Genomic DNA, 16,207 nt, shown 5'->3' on the forward strand with positions numbered 1-16,207 from the left:
TATAAATATGTTGGAAGAACTAAAAATAGAAACAATAGGAAATCTAAATTGAAAAGAACAAGAAATGCTAAAAGTTCAAAATTCTAGAACTGAAAAGAAAACCCTACAACTTGAACAGGCTTACAAACTGAATTGTGATTGAAAAACATTAGCGATCTTGAAGATATATTGGTAGACATAATCAGTCTTGAGATGAGAGAGGAGATGGAGAGGAGGAGAGATTTCACAGAATATTTCTGGGAATATGGGAGTGTTAGCATCTTCCCAAATCTGCCCACAGATACTCCAAGAAGAAAAAAAATCTGTGCTCAGCCTATGAAATTCTGAATAGACAGAGGATAGTAAAGGAAGTAAACGACAAGTCTCATAGAGTCAGAAAAGGGCTCCCCATCTGGCAGAGCAGTTGCCGCAGCACAGCCAGCTCGCCCAACCAATGCATCTTTCACTGGACCACACAGAAGGGCTCTTCAAGCTTTGGTGCCAAAATATATATATGGCAGATCTCCCCAGTGCTTTGTTCAGCATGTGTATGCCTTTCTCCCTTCCAATGCGGTGGACAGCTTTGCTGTAATTTCAGTTGGCCCAGGGATAACCTGAAAATAAGGAAGATCCCCAATCTCTGGATCAGAGATACAAGGGCCATCAGAGTGAAGGAGAGGGGCTGAGCCAAGAGCAGGAGAATACACATGCTGGAGGGTGAGCAACTCAGTAGGCCTTTCCACCAGCTTGGGAGCTGCTGAATGGAAACAGCACAAAGAGACCTAAGGAAGGGGTGAGAGCGTTGAAACCAGCACCCTGTGATGAACAAACTGACTAGTCTAGTGTCCTTAGTGCTGTTTGGAAACTACTGAAAAACCTCATCTTGGAAAAAAATGGTGTTAGCTAAGTTAAGGAGAGGTAAGTGAGATGCAGTCGATTAGTATGGACCACCTAGCCTCAATTCCTTACATGATACATTGTAATTCTAGATTAATGCTTGTGGTTATGATTCCTTTCTGGAGGGAGTTCTCTGATACAAGATTACCAAAAGCCAAATCCTCTGCCATGGAGTCAATTCTGACTCAAAGTGACCATATAGGACAGGGTAGAACTGCATAAGCACTAACCAAGGCTTCTTTGATACAGGATTAAGGTGGGGTTAAGATATGACCATGTTCACACCCTTTTTTGTTTCTTTGGTGCCTCCTTAATCACTACTAGACCATATGGCTTAATACCTCCTCCTCCTTTTTTTTAATTGGGGGTACGGCTAAAAGACAAACCACAGTTCCATCAGAGCCATTCCTCCGTATATAAGTCATCTGGTACACAGGAAAATCTCAGGACCATTTGGAAGACCATGTCCAAGATCTCTGGGGCGGCTGAGGCAGCCACGACCAGAAGTACCAATGACTGTAGCACGGAGGACTATTGGGTACCTTCTCCTCATCTAGTTGAAGAAAATTAGAGATACAGGCCAGGAAGCTGAGGACCGTAAAAAGAAATGGCTGCTGACTGAGAGAGGTGTTGCTGTGGACCAATGACTGTATCCTTACTGTTTGCTGATGCAGGATTGTGGTAACCTATTAACTTTCGTGGCCATTGCAATGAATTATCGAACTCAGAACAGAAGTACAGTGCAATGGGAGGAGCTACTCGTCTCAGGATAGATGTTGGAGCACGGTGGAATGTCTAACCCTTGATTCATGGCAATAGGGAAGCCAGAAGAAAGGGATTGTTTCCTGCAATAGAGATAACCAACATTTGCAAGCTCTGTCCACCTGAGAGTTCCCAACAGCACATAGTGCTGCTAAATACTTACTACTCTGAACTGAGAAAGACATCACCTTGTAAAATTGTAATGTTCTGAGTACAACAGAAAGCACAAGACACAAGGATATAGGAAATGGTGGTCCAATCAAATGTACAAGATAAAAAGATAAACTATTTATGGAAGCTTAAAAATGAATACAACAAAATAATACAGTATTGAGCAAGCCCAGGAGTTAAAAGAAGAGACCCAAGAAATAAAGAAAATCAGGTAGGGAAAAAAACCCTGTAAATACACAAAATAACAAAATGCCTAATAACTGAATTGTCCAACAATGGGAAGATCACAGACCATATATATATATATATATAAATGAACAGGGTATGCATATCCATAATAGTTTTTTATTCATCACCTATACCAGTTACCAGTCTTAAAATTTTTCTGCTTGCATATAAAATGGCCTGCTTGGAGTTTTCTTCCCATTATGTTTCCATTCTGAAAAGGAAACGTAAGCCACTGGGTCAGTACTGCTAATTAAACCTAATCCAGGACATACTATATTCCAGTGGCATAATTTCTATGCAAAGCCTGTCCAATCTTCCCTACTCTTTAAATGCCTGGTCTTTTCCAGGACCTACATTATCAGATTACCTTTGTTCTTTCTTCATACAGGCTCAGTGCTACTTTTCAAAAGTTTTTACAGCACTCTGAGGTAAAATAGACAAAAGTGGTCCCCATCGCGATATAGACAAGTTTTTGGACTATAAAGTTTCTCAAGCCATCTGCAACAAACATTGACAAAGGTCTTGGTCCATTTTTAAAAGAAATGTTGGCAGGAGTCAGAAAGGTAAAGTTACAGTATGTGATTGCTACTAGCTCTCTCAAAGCTTCAGGGTCCCAATCACTTGAGAATGGTGTGAGAATCAAGACAGAAAGAAGAGAGCCAATCTTCAGTACACTCTCCCAATATGGACTATACAGCAACTAAAAAGGCCTTTCAAACAATAGTCAGGAAATCCCGAGAGATCTCTGACAATAGCCACCAGACCACCACTATTAAGTATAGTTTCACCTGAAAGTATATTGCAGCAAATACCATCAACCTAAAGAGACCATGAGCTGCAGACCCTATTCTCGTCTCATAGTAGCATTAGCCTTTTAGTCTGTCCATGGAATCATTTTGAATGACAGAAGGTAGGAGTTTAAAATCACTTCCCACCCATGCACCTTTTTTTCAAGCACCATAATAATATTAAAATTATGTTACATTCTCATGGAACTTTAATCCCACCAGTTATTGATTAAGTGTGCACATATGTTTTTGAACTTTAAGAGGGGGAAAAAGTTCACACAGAAAAATACATTACTTTGCACTCCATTTTTCCATGAAGTTTTGAAGCCTTCTTGTATACCTTTATCTGCTCAAACAAGTGCCTCTAACTTCTTAATTATGTGTTGTTTCCTGCAACTTACATTCCATATAGCTTTACAGTCAGTTTAACAAGTTCCTTAAATAAAATCAAAATTAATCTTGTTGGAATATTTATTGCAACTCAATTTAATTAAAATGATCATTTTTTCCAAACCGTGTCATTGCAAACATCAGCTTTTATACTCTCTCTCTTTTATGTCATCACTAACCTACTTCAATTAAGTTTTATAATCGCTTCTTTAAATATCTGGCACATCTTCCATATAAACTCTAGCCTCTCAGAATACCCCTCACAAAAATGTCTTTATGTAATCTCTGTTAATGCTGCCTTACTTGACAAAATTGGTCTTCTATCTGTAATTAAGTTTAGTTATCGGTGGTGTAATTTAGGAAGGTGATCGGAAAAACTTTCTGCAACTAGAGACAAAATAAATGAGACAGGAGGAAAGGTCAGAAAGATTCAAAGTGTACAAATCCAATGTGTTATTGCTGGTTTAAAGATGAAGAGTCCCATTTGAAGGAACGTAAGTGTTCCTTAAAGAATGGAGCCTTGGTGGTATAGTGGTTACACGCTGAGCTGCGATTCACATGGTCAGTAGTTCAAAACCATCAGCAGCTCTGAGGGAGACTGAGTTTGTTACTATCATAAGCCATTACAGTTTCTTGCAAACCCATAGGGGGTGGCTATGAGTCAGAATTGACTTGATAGTAATGAGAAAAGAGGCTCTTTTTATTAACAGCTAGGAAAGAAATCATGTTCCACAGAAACTTCAGATAAGGGCCTGTGCAAGCCCTTACCAAAATCATAGAAAATATGTATTTTTCTATTTTCTTCCTGATTACTTTATGCTATTAGATAGAAACTGGGGGATTTAAAAGTTACTACTTCTAATTGCCTTAAATGCATGTGAAAGTAGGATGCTGAATAAGGAAGACCAAAGAAGAATTGATGCATTTGAATTGTGGTGCTGAGACAAACATTGAGAGTGCATAAGGATAGAAAGGTCTGTCTTGAAAGGAGGTCAAAGTGCTTCTTAGCGGCACTAATATTTTGGACATATTATTAAGAAAGACCAGTCCCTGAAGAAGAACATCATGCTTGAAGGCCTTCAAAAAAATGAATTGACATAGTGGCTGAAGAATTGACTCAAGCATAAGGAACAATTTTGAGGATGTTGCAGGATGTGCTGTGTTTCATGCTGCTGTGCATGGGGTCACTGTGGGTTGGAATCGACTCCATGGCACCTACCATCAACTTTCACTTGTTGTTAAATGGAACCTGCATCTAAAAATAATGCAGAAAAATCATTCATCACTCATCTTTAAGATTTTCTATTTACATGTTGTGATTTAAATGAGGGCTTATGTCTCAGATCATGACCTTTCTTCCTGTCCCGTTCTGCCCCCCCCGAAATTTATCAAATCTCTCAATATATTATCTTGCCCTTCACCCAAATTAACACTATATACCCTCTATTCTATTGATTCCTCTTTCCTCCCTTGCCCTCCCATCTCTGGTAACCAAAGTCTGTTTTTTGTGTTGTTTTGCACAAAAATGAAGATGGAAATGTAGCTTAAAAACTAACAGACATACAAAATGTTCAGTAATGGCAGCTAGATACCATCTATTTCTGGTCTAATGGCAAAAGAGGCAGTGTTCTATAGAAGTGATCAACCATACATTTCAAATCCTCCTCCTATTCCTAGCTCTCCTTACTCTGTTGTTCCAAATGAATAGAGACCAATTGTGTCTTGTTGGCCACTAGCAAGAAGACCACAGGCATTGTCTGAAAAGTGGATAAACAGCTATCTCACGTGCAACTATTGGTCTGTCTCCATACAGATTTTTACAGTGGTAAAAATCTAATATGCATAGAAACAAGTGTCCAAAGGACTAGACCACATAAATATGCATCTCCATGTACCTAAGACCAGAAGAAATAGGTATGTCCAACTACGACTACACTGCTCTGGAGAACTAGTCTCTAATGATAAGAGACTAGACTTGCGGGTCAGAGAGAGATTGGTGGGACCAGTTAAAAAGCTGTCCAGATCAGAGAACTGTATCCATAGCCTTCTGCAAGCCAAGTGCTCACAATGTAAACTCTGATATTATTCCCTACTTCAGATTTGGATTTTATATTTATATATATATATATATATATATATATATATATATATATATATATATATATATATATATATAGAGAGAGAGAGAGAGAGAGAGAGAGAGAGAGAGAGAGAGAGAGAGAGAGAGAGAGAGAGAGAGAGGAGAGTCAGTCCTTGGATCACACACAGGCTTGTATGTTTCTTCCAAGCTTAAGATGGCAGTTTATTTGACATATCTTTAAGACCCCAAGACAAATTATTCTTTTCTGATACCTAGCACCATCTGGTTTTTTCACCACTATTTGCTACAGAACCCATATCTTCAGTGATCTCTTCATGAGAGCATGGCTCATCTTTTTAGATGGTCATTGTATTCTCTTGTTCCTGTTTCAGAGATGGCTCACTTTTATAAACACTAGAGTAACAAAACTGACCATTCCCAAAGCTAGTAGTTCTCTAAAATGTATTGGAAATATTTCTACCTAGTCACTAGGTAGACATCACAAACTTTATTGATAAAAGAGCCATATCAAGTAACTTTACTTCATTGGAGTTAGAGAATACCTACAAATTAGTTTATATTCTTTGGTTAATAATGCAAAAAATCTAAATTATTCTGGATTATGGGTTTCCTAATCCAAGACTGTAACTAGTTTATTTGTGATTGCAACATCTGGTCCAATAATTTTTCTTCAGAATCACTAAAAAAAATGTTTTAGATTTCTAGAGGAGTAGGTGCAAAGGCAAAGTAGAATATATCCTTTGGAAAAAAAAAAACAAAGATATATCCTTTGCTAAGGTTATATCCCTTTTGGGTACTAATTTAATGTGAAAAACATCCTGCCTGGACTCTCCACCTTTGAATTGTTCCTAGCTTGTGCCGTACACCGTTATTTTTGGTTATCTGTTGCAATGCTGAAAGACTCAAACACCCCAAATTCTCTAACTAACTTGGGGTAAAACTAATTTCAGTTCTCATCATCCTTAAATTTTATTCTGGCTAGGAACTGGAAACACAGGGAATCTAGGGTGGATGATCCCTTCAGGACCAGTGGTATGAGTGGCGATACTGGGAGCGTAGAGGGAGGGTGGGTTGGAAAGGGGGAACCGATTACAAGGATCTACATGTGACCCCCTCCCTGGGGAACGGATGACAGAAAAGTGGGTGGAGCCATTGGACAGGACAAGATAACAAAATTATTACTTATAAATTATAAGGGCTCATGAGGGAGGGGGGACCGGAGAGGAGAGGGAAAATGAGGACCTGATGGCAGGGGTTTAAGCGGAGAGCAAATGTTTTGAGAATGATGAGGGCAATGAATGTATAAATGTGCTTTATACAACTGATGTATGTATGGATTGTGATAAGAGTTGCATGAGCCCCTAATAAAACAATTTAAAATTTATTCTGGCAATTCTAATCCTGGAAAATCTAATTTAAATAGATTCTTTTTCTCACCTATCAACTAGCCATTTTAGTTGTTTTCATCACTAAGAACATGCTGGAAACATAAAATCTATATATAGTGGTATGTTGATCTACTTCAAATAACTTCTGGATTCACTAACTTTCTCCTACAGAGGTCAGAAAAGATAACCCAATCAAGCATACTTTTCATTCATAGCAATTCCAACATCTTCACATGTTTTATCACAATTTTGTCACAGGTTTGTTTTTTCACAATTATCATTCCCTACATCTTTGTGTCAGATTTTGGCTTCGAAAACACTACATTTTCCTATATAAGACCTAATCGGTCATACCTCAAGACTTAGATCTAGGCCTTTTCTATAATCTCTGCATGAACTTGCACAACTTTCTGCCTACCCTTGTCCCTACCTCCAAACCCATCTCTTTGGCAACAGTGATGTTAAAATTGATAATTAGATTATGTCCTTCTGTCTGTGTAAAGTCCTGTAAATACTGTATTTAAATTTCAAATCAATTCCAAACTATCCAACATGGTCCACAAACATCCTACATGACCTGGCTCCTGTTTATCAGCATTGTCATTTTGTGTAATGCTATACTGCAAACTGTTTTCAGTGCCTGAACTCTGCCACATTCTGTCTGACATTAGATCCTTGACACCTGTAGTTCGCGATTTCTGGGTTACTATTTCACTACACTTTACATAGTTAGCGCCTACTCATAATTCTGAACTCAAAACCTAACCTGTTACCTTCTTAAAAGCCTCCTGCCCACCTTTTTCACAATTTGTGATTAAATATTTATTTTAGGGGATTGTGTTTGGTTTCTAATGTCTGATAGGTATAAGGAATATAGAGAACTTATTTGTTAGCTTCCCACTTTGACTGTGGTGTCTGGCACAGAAAAAAAATTCAATAGACATGTTAAATAATTGATTTCTCTCACATTAAGCAGACCTACAGGGAAAGTACAAGTTTCACGTGATTCTGTGTTAGGCACAGTATTAGAAACAAAAGAGAGCAGTTACATAACACAACTATGACTAAAAAATCAGTCGAAAACAAGACAGAAGCTCACTCATAAAGCTTTAAACACAAATAATCAAGATTAATTTTCCCTGATCACTATTTAATGTTAGCACCTACCTCAATAGCTCAATACATAGTTGTTGTTTATCTCTATACTTACAATAGGTTTTCCTCTAGATGGCTTATACATTTGTTATTTAGAACTTGAAAAGTAATTTCCCAGAGAAGCTGGATTATGCAGTGTTTAAGTCCCTTTGGTTAGTTGATAATTTTTAATTAATAATGTTTAATGTATTTTAAAAAGCAAGCTTTGAGCACTACACTTTGTATCAGAACTGTTCTAGCAGTGGGGATAGAATTGTGAAGAAAATGTATAGCATATGCTAGCTATACTGATAATCAAAACAGTATAGAGTGAAAGAAATTTATGTTGATCTTTCAGTCTTTTAAGAATGAGTAAACTGAAGTAAAAATTCCATAAAGATTCAAGTCTAGGCCCACTTACCTTTAATGTTATGTAATTTTACTCTCATTTTTAAATGCCTAGAACTTTGTCCCTATGTGCAACTAATACTTCATTGGAATTTCCCTTGCTGAATGTGCAACTTTTGAATCATTTGAATGGCTCAAGTTTTTTTCTTGCAAATCTAACCCACTGCCATCTAATCGATTCCGATTCACAGTCACTCAACACAGGATGTTTCCCAGAACTGTAAATCTTCACAGGAGCAGAGAGCTTCATTTCTCTCTCACAGAGGATCTGGTATATTTGAACTGTTGGCCTTGTGGTTAGCAGCCCTACACTTACTCCTTGCATTAAAATAAAGTTAATTAAGAACTGTATGTACCTGATGTGACTTACATAAAATTTGTAAGACACAAGCATGAATTGGGGACTGCCTAAATCACAAACAAAATTTTTTATCCGGTTAAGACTGTCAACTGAGAAATTTAATAAAAACATAGTTCCCTAAACATTGGGACAAGCAGAGAACAGCTCAGATTGTAAGTCAGTGACAAGCTTTCATAGATGGGACCAGAGCTCCAAAATCACAATAATGAGAGAACACCAAAAAAAAAGAAAGAAAGTAATGACAACATTCCAGGAATAAAGAGCACCCATGGACAAATTGTTACCCCTATCCAACCACTTGTGGCTTCAAGCCACACGGCAATGGAAGATTTTAAAAGTGTTGTATAACTGCTTATAAGGTTTCTTTCCTATTTCACATCTTATATAATTTTTCCATGCAATCCTAACTCCCAAAACAAATTTTAACTTTGGAGGTGGTGTGAGTGGGGAAGTAACAAGGGGCCACTGATAATAATATGAGAAATGGCAGTAAAAGAATCCTCCTTATTCCATCCTACCTGCCCATTAGCAGACTACTCTCTTCTATTTTACCTTAATTAACTAGCATGTGGGTCAAGATCTGGACTGAAAAGCAAGAAGATGGAAAAGTTTTCAAACGACATCTCTCACAAATTATCAGAGAAGAACAATTGACTACTTTAATCTTCAGTCTGTTCCACTTCCATAAACTAAGGTGGAAAAGATGAAAACCGGTAACAAAAGCAACTCCCCTGTACAGTTACTGGCCCATATAGCTAGGGTGATTATCACTAGGATAAGGAAAGAGGATGAAAACTTAGCCTGTCCACTTTATGAGAATAGGTCTCAGGGGTAACTTTTGGGGGGAGAGAGTTAATTAAAAATATTTATGACAGTGCCTTTACTTTTCTGGGTGTGACTTATCAGATATACTTCGTGGAGGTTTTCAAATTAAATAATTTATATTCAAAAATCATAATTTGACATATGCATTCAAATCAGAGTACCAGCAGACAAATGTTAGCCAGAAAGTTACCTTTGAAATAGAGGATAGGAGAGCAGCGGGGAGGAAGGGGAAAAAATGAGGACCTGACGGCAGGGGTTTAAGTGAAGAGCAAATGTTTTGAGAATGATAAGGGCAGTTAATGTACAAATGTGCTTTACACAATTGATGTATGTATGGATTATAAGAGTTGTATGAGCCCCTAATAAAAAGATTTTTTTAAAAAGATTAAGAAACAAACAAAAAAAGAAATAGAGGCATTTATAGAGGTCTAAATACAGGCATGTGCATATGTAAATATATTTATATATGATAATGGGGAAATTGATCTATGTGCACATATTTATAGGTTTGGTATTAAGGTAGCAGGTGGACATTGGGCTTCCACTCAAGTACTCCCTAAATGCAAGAATACTTTGTTCTATTAAATTGGAATTCCATGATGCTCACCCTCCCAACACAACCGCTGAAGACAAAGTGGGCACATAAATGTGGTAAAGAAAGCTGATGGTGCCCAGCTATCAAAAGGTACAGCGTCTGGGGTCTTAAAGGCTTGCAGGTAAACATGCAGCCATCTACCTCAGAAGCAACAAAGCCCACATTGAAGAAACACACCAGCCTGGTGTGACCACGAGGTGTCAAAGGGATGAGGTATCAGGTATGAAAGAACAAAAAAAAAATCACATCATTGTAAATGAAGGTGAGAGCAGAGTGGAGACCCAAATTCCATCTGCAGGTAACGGACACCCACTTACTGAAGGGTCGTAGGGGAGCTGAGCCAGTCAGGGTGCAGTGTAGCAACGATGAAACATACAACTTTTGCCTAATTCTTGGGGTGTGGTAAGAGTTATACAAGCCCCCAATAAAATGATTTTTTAAAGTTACCTTTGCAGTTATGTGTGCATTGTCATCCTCTTCCATCCATAAATCCTGTTCATAATAATACAAGCCATCATTGATAACTTTAGCAAGATCAGATGTAATCTTTGCCCGAGACATGTGATTGCCTGTTCGATCTCCTCCAGGATGTTTTCTCATGTAAGGTGGTGTCTGAGTTACAATCAAAATCTTGTTTAAATCCTGGTCATCAATTTCATAATCTGAATCATTATCAGACCAATCAGTAAATGTGTTTTTTCGACTTTCTATTTGTTCCATCTCTTCATCAAATAAAAAATCAAGTTCTTCTTGTTCTTGTTCTTCTGGAGGTAATAGTGGATTCAATGCCTCATCAGGTGCAGCTGCCGATTCCTAAAGGATTAAGTTGATATTTCATATAAAAACTTTTCTAGTGGTAGTTAAAACATACAACTTTCCTGTAGTTCTTTAATCCTTCCTCTCCCCCACTATCATGACCCCAATCTACCTTATAAATTTTGCTAGACCAGAACATGTACATGGGAACTAGAAACACAGGGAACACAAGACACAAACTCCTCAGGAAACAAATGTACAAATGTGCTCAACACAATGGATGAAGCATTGTACAAGGCCCCAATAAAATAATTAAAAAACAAAACTTTTCTACCACTTTGAAAACAAATGTCATAGAGGAGGAAAGGGGGAACCGATGACACAGAAGCACACATACACACTCTCCAAGGGAACAAACAGAAACTGTGGGGGGAGGGAGACAGAGTTCAGCGTCAAGAGGATTGGGCAGGGGGAGTAGAAAGAGAAGCTGTTACCAAGGGCTAGATAAAAAGTAAATGTCTAGAAAATGATGGCAACATATGTACAAATATGCTCGATGCAATTTGATGTATTGATTGTTATAAGAGCTGAAAGAGCCTCCAATAAAATGATCTTTTAAAAATCGCTTCTCGTATGAACTGTCAAAAGAATTGTATGAGCCCCAATAAATTGTTAAAAAAGAACTAAAAAAAAAAATCGCTTCTCGGCTTTTTGGCTAAGATCAAGTGTAGTATATGTTCTTCTCAGTTTAATATCTGATACATCCTCTATCCGAGGACAATATATTAAATGGATTTTTGGAGCAGGGAATTGGAATAGGAGCTTGCTCCGTCCACTCCACGCATCGACCTGGTATCGCAGTACTTCCAGGAACGGTGCACCCCCTTGGGGGATTTAAAATAAATAAATAAATAAATAAAATAAAATGAAATAAATACACAACCAAAAATATCATCAATTTTGTCAAAATTAGCTTATAAAGTATACATTTAAGCAAAAATTTAAAGACTATCAGCCTCCAAAACCCAAACACACTGCCATTGAACTGATTCCTATTCATAGCAACCCTTGAAGAGAGGGGAAAGGGTCCCATTAAGTTCCCAAGACCCCTTTTACTATGGAAATAAAATAGAAGCACTAAAAACTTGTCCCACCTTCGATGTTCAGAGAAACAAATCAGGACCCTAAATCTCCACAAGAACCAGCTGGGATAAGGTGTATGGTTGCACATAAACAGCCACTGCAGTTCTAACCACATTACCTTTGATAACCTTTTTACATCCTTAGATGGCCCACAAAGAAACCATTTCTTTTTTTTATTATCATATACAAGGGGTTACCCTACAAAAACCAGAATGTGCTGGGTGGAGTAGAACAGAGCTATCTTAGTACGCATCGTACCCCCCACCCCAGGCAAGCATTGAGCAACTCCTCCTGAATTAGTGCACACAGTGTTGTCTCCTGGGAAGGTTCTCATCACAGTCAATTTTTTCATAAAAGCAGTTTCCCTTGACCCTCAGTTTGTGATGGCAGATTTAAAATAACAGCATTGGGCTGTGAAATTTTGTTTTCTGCTCAAGGAAAAATGCCACAAAAACTGTTGTGATGTTGAACACAGGTTTCAAGGACAGTGCTAAGAGTGCAAGTGGTTTTCTCGCTTCAAAAAGGTTAAATGTGGAATGATGACAAACCTCATTCTGGATGTTCATCAACTTCCTGAACAAACAGAAATATCAACTCATAGTGCATTTGGAGTTCATTCCATCAGGTCAGACTGTTGATCAAGGTTCTGAAAAGACTGTATAGCAGAGTGCAACAAAAAAGGCCTAATCTGTGGCAGACAGGGTTTTGCCACCACAATGCATCTGCTCACACAAATGTATTGAGTGTAATGGCAACTAATTGGAAGGTGATAAGGTGGTTTTGCCCCAAAAAAAAAAATTTAATTTCTTTGAAAAAAAATTTCTGGTTTTTTGGAGGGTGCCTCCTCGTATTAAATCACATAAATTTGTAAAAACCTGACACATACCCACTTCTTGACATAAAGAATATTTCCTATGCATTTTGTTTTTAAAAACAAAAAACAAATACTAAGCAAAAGTAAGCAACTTGGTATATTTGGATACCCTTTGCACCACCCTAGAGTATCATAGTAGAATGTACAAAAATAAACTAAAAACTTTAAAACCTGACAAAATAGAATTTATCTACTATTTGAGAATAAACCATAGGCTCTTACTAAAGAACAAAGAATTTAAATTTTACACATTCACCTTACAAATACAAAATATGCTTGAAGGTGGGGGTGTGGGTGGGGGCGGAGGAAGTGAGCTGATACCAAGGGCTCATGCAGAAAGAAAATGTTTTGGAAATGATAATGGCAATATATGTACAAATGTGTTAGACACGATGGATATCTGGACTGTTTTTAAGAGCCCCCAATCAAATTATTTATTAAAATAAAAAATAACAATATGCTGACCTTACACTGCACTTAGGATGGATCACATTTGCTGGTCTATCTCAATTTACCTTTAATTTCACTGGTGAAGGACGATGTCTCTTTTTCACTTCTATCCAAGGCTCTGAATCCAAGTCGGGCAAACTGGTAGACAAACCTCTAGACATGGCTTGAAGGTTACTTGTCTCAGTATTTTTCTTTGGAGCCAGTGGACTTCCAATTCTCGGAGAGTTTGGGGCAGACTCTAAAATTTTAAATTAGTTCTATAGTTAAAATATTACCTTTCCTGATAAAGTAATTTCTTGTTTTCAGCTTGAGAATTTTCTTGCAAAGGCATGACACCTCAGCATGTCAATAACCATTCCAGTGATTTTCAAACCTGAAGAGCTTCTAAGATTTATTTGAAAGTGAAGCCACTGAGTAATTAAAAGGAATACCACAAATCCTTATGGAGATCACCACAATCACTCACGACTTCTCAAGAACATCAACATGGGTCAATTTCTAATTTTAACAATCATCTATATGAAGAAAAAGTCCTCTTTGAAATCTTGGATTAAAATAACAATTAAACTGAAGTCCACACACTAAATGCTTATTTTACATGAGGTAAAATCAGTGTCTCCTTATTAAACTAGGATATAAACGAGGCAACACTACTCACACATTTCACCCTCCTTTGCTTAACAACATTTGACAAATGCAATAAATGCAGTATGTTCACTTTCTATATTGCCTCATACTGGACACTGAGGAATAGAATGTCACATCATTAAAATGCATACCTTGTCAATAACATTAAACTTCTGGAATTTAAAAGGCCTTTCTCCATTATTGTTATTATCTTTTAATCAAAATCTTTTTGCACTAGTTTTCTTCATAAACATCTTTTCAAAAGGCAAATATTTTTACCTGAAGTGTTGATATTTACATTCATCTTCCAACCTAAAGATGCAATATGTACATAACTTTGCACAAAAATATTTTAAAAACAAGTTTATACAACAAGATTTGAAACATTTTCTCCTCAAAGTCAATTCCTTGAAAACACTGCAAAGATGAATGTCAGAAAAAGCTAAAATTTTAAAAGCACAAGCAATCCTTTCATTTACTAAATGAAAATGCAATTTGGATTTTACAAGATTTTTACATTCATTTAATATACACCAGAATAAAATGGATCTTACCCAGTAAGTCAGTTTCAGGATTCAATCAGTTTTGGATACAAAAATTTACTGTAATACTTTAAAAAGAGGTGTTTTATTTCATTAAAAAGTTCTAAAATAATGCTGATTTGAAACAACAGCCTTTTGTTATCAGTAGTCACAATAAGGCTTGTGAGCCCTCGACATGTGGCTAGTTGGAAGATACATGAAAAATGTGCAATGGACTTGTATTTTAAAAAGGTAATGATTACTACATTATCATGGTAACTTGGTTACGTGGAGTTAAAAGTATTAGTAAAATAAATTTCATTTTACAGCTGCACTCGAACTTCCAATTAACAGTACACATAGCATCATTTAGTGCACAAAAGTAGCCAAACTGAGTTTTGACTGGCAATATAAAAGTTACAGAAATGAGAAAATCATTAACTCCAGAGAAACTTATTTGTTTACATAGTGAATTAAGCTTTTTACGAGTAGATTCAGAACCATCATCGACTCAGTCGTTTCGTACAATTATAGTTGAGATTAACTAAATGACTATATATAACAAGCAATTGCACTGAGTTGAGTCAGACTCTTTGTGACCCTATAATGTCCTGTAGACCTATGCTCCATAGTACTTTCTTTCAATGGCCGACTCTCTGGAAATAGATTACCTGGCCTTATCCCTAAGACACTACTTAGCTCATGCAGTAATCTTAGAACAGCACCTGTCACATTAAATGTCTATATTAAAAATAGTAACTACTGCTTCCCTTACTAGAAACTTAATCTTTTACACCCATTTATCAGTTTATTATATAATCCCTAGCTGTTTTTAAAGCCTCTTATGCGTTTATCATTACTATAATCAAAACACATTAGAGTACAATTTTAAGATAATGGTCACCTATGCCATATGTAATGCCCAGGTGGTTGACTATATCCATGTTTTCTTCGCAATAAAATGAATTATTTCAATTTACTTTAAGTGTAGTGTTAGGCCCCAAACCTCCCATTTCCCAATGATCTTGAATTACTATTCAAAATTACTAATTAATATTAGTTACAAATATTTTCAGACACTTATTTTAAAGCCTGTTAGTTTATAGGAACATAAAACAGAATGTTTTCTTCACTGCTTTCATTTATTAAAAACTATCACTCAATTCTCCATAGATGAACAACAGAATAGGGTCCATACTTCTGATATGATTTTTACACACACACACACACACACACACACACACACACACACATCTATCATATAAAAATCAGTTCTGGGTAATTACATGGGTTTCTAAATTATGTTTTAAAGGAAATACCACTTTTCACCCCTAATAATTAAGTATCCTCCCATACATTAAAGAAATAAGATTATAGCCTTCATCCACAGTACAACAAAACCTATTTCGAAAGTAACTTACTAGTGCCCCTCAAAAACCTTTTCTGGACCATTCAGGTCCTCTGCTCAGGGTGCCCAGGGACATTAGGTAACTGAATCAGTATAGGGGAAATATGGAAAACTGAAATTCTTTTTCTATACAAAGCTCTCAGAAAAGAACCGAGGTGGAGTGTGGATTCAGCACTCCACTGCTAACTACAAGGTCAGCGTCACAGGAGAAAGCTCAGGCTATTTACTCCCATGAAGATTTGGTCTCTGTCTGACAACTAAGGTGGCAGGTTTGGATTTAAGATTTTTTTTTAAAGAAAAAAGATAAAGATTAAAGTTTTATTGCTTTGCTTTACCAACAAGTATACATAAAACACCGTTTAGACTTCCTATTCCTTATTTTTGGTAACACCATATTCACC

The 16,207-nt window shown here is 36.8% G+C and overlaps 1 protein-coding gene and 1 non-coding gene across 7 annotated transcripts in view; one reads left to right on the forward strand and one right to left on the reverse strand.

The window, feature by feature from the left end:
* Positions 1-16,207, reverse strand: part of LARP1B (La ribonucleoprotein 1B) — a 95,248-nt gene that overhangs the window by 37,485 nt on the left and 41,556 nt on the right. For all 6 annotated transcript variants that reach the window (XM_075543814.1, XM_075543811.1, XM_075543813.1 and 3 more), the window contains exons 10-11: positions 13,316-13,488; positions 10,475-10,840 (exon numbers count right to left, since the gene is read on the reverse strand). In XM_075543814.1, coding sequence (XP_075399929.1) covers positions 10,475-10,840; positions 13,316-13,488 — 539 coding nt within the window. The remainder of the gene's footprint in view (positions 1-10,474; positions 10,841-13,315; positions 13,489-16,207) is intronic.
* On the forward strand, positions 11,479-11,669 carry LOC142443908 (U2 spliceosomal RNA). The gene has a single exon (XR_012783633.1). It is a non-coding gene; the product is annotated as a U2 spliceosomal RNA (small nuclear RNA).

This window comes from Tenrec ecaudatus, chromosome 3 (genome assembly GCF_050624435.1).
Source record: "Tenrec ecaudatus isolate mTenEca1 chromosome 3, mTenEca1.hap1, whole genome shotgun sequence".
NCBI lineage: Eukaryota > Metazoa > Chordata > Mammalia > Afrosoricida > Tenrecidae > Tenrec > Tenrec ecaudatus.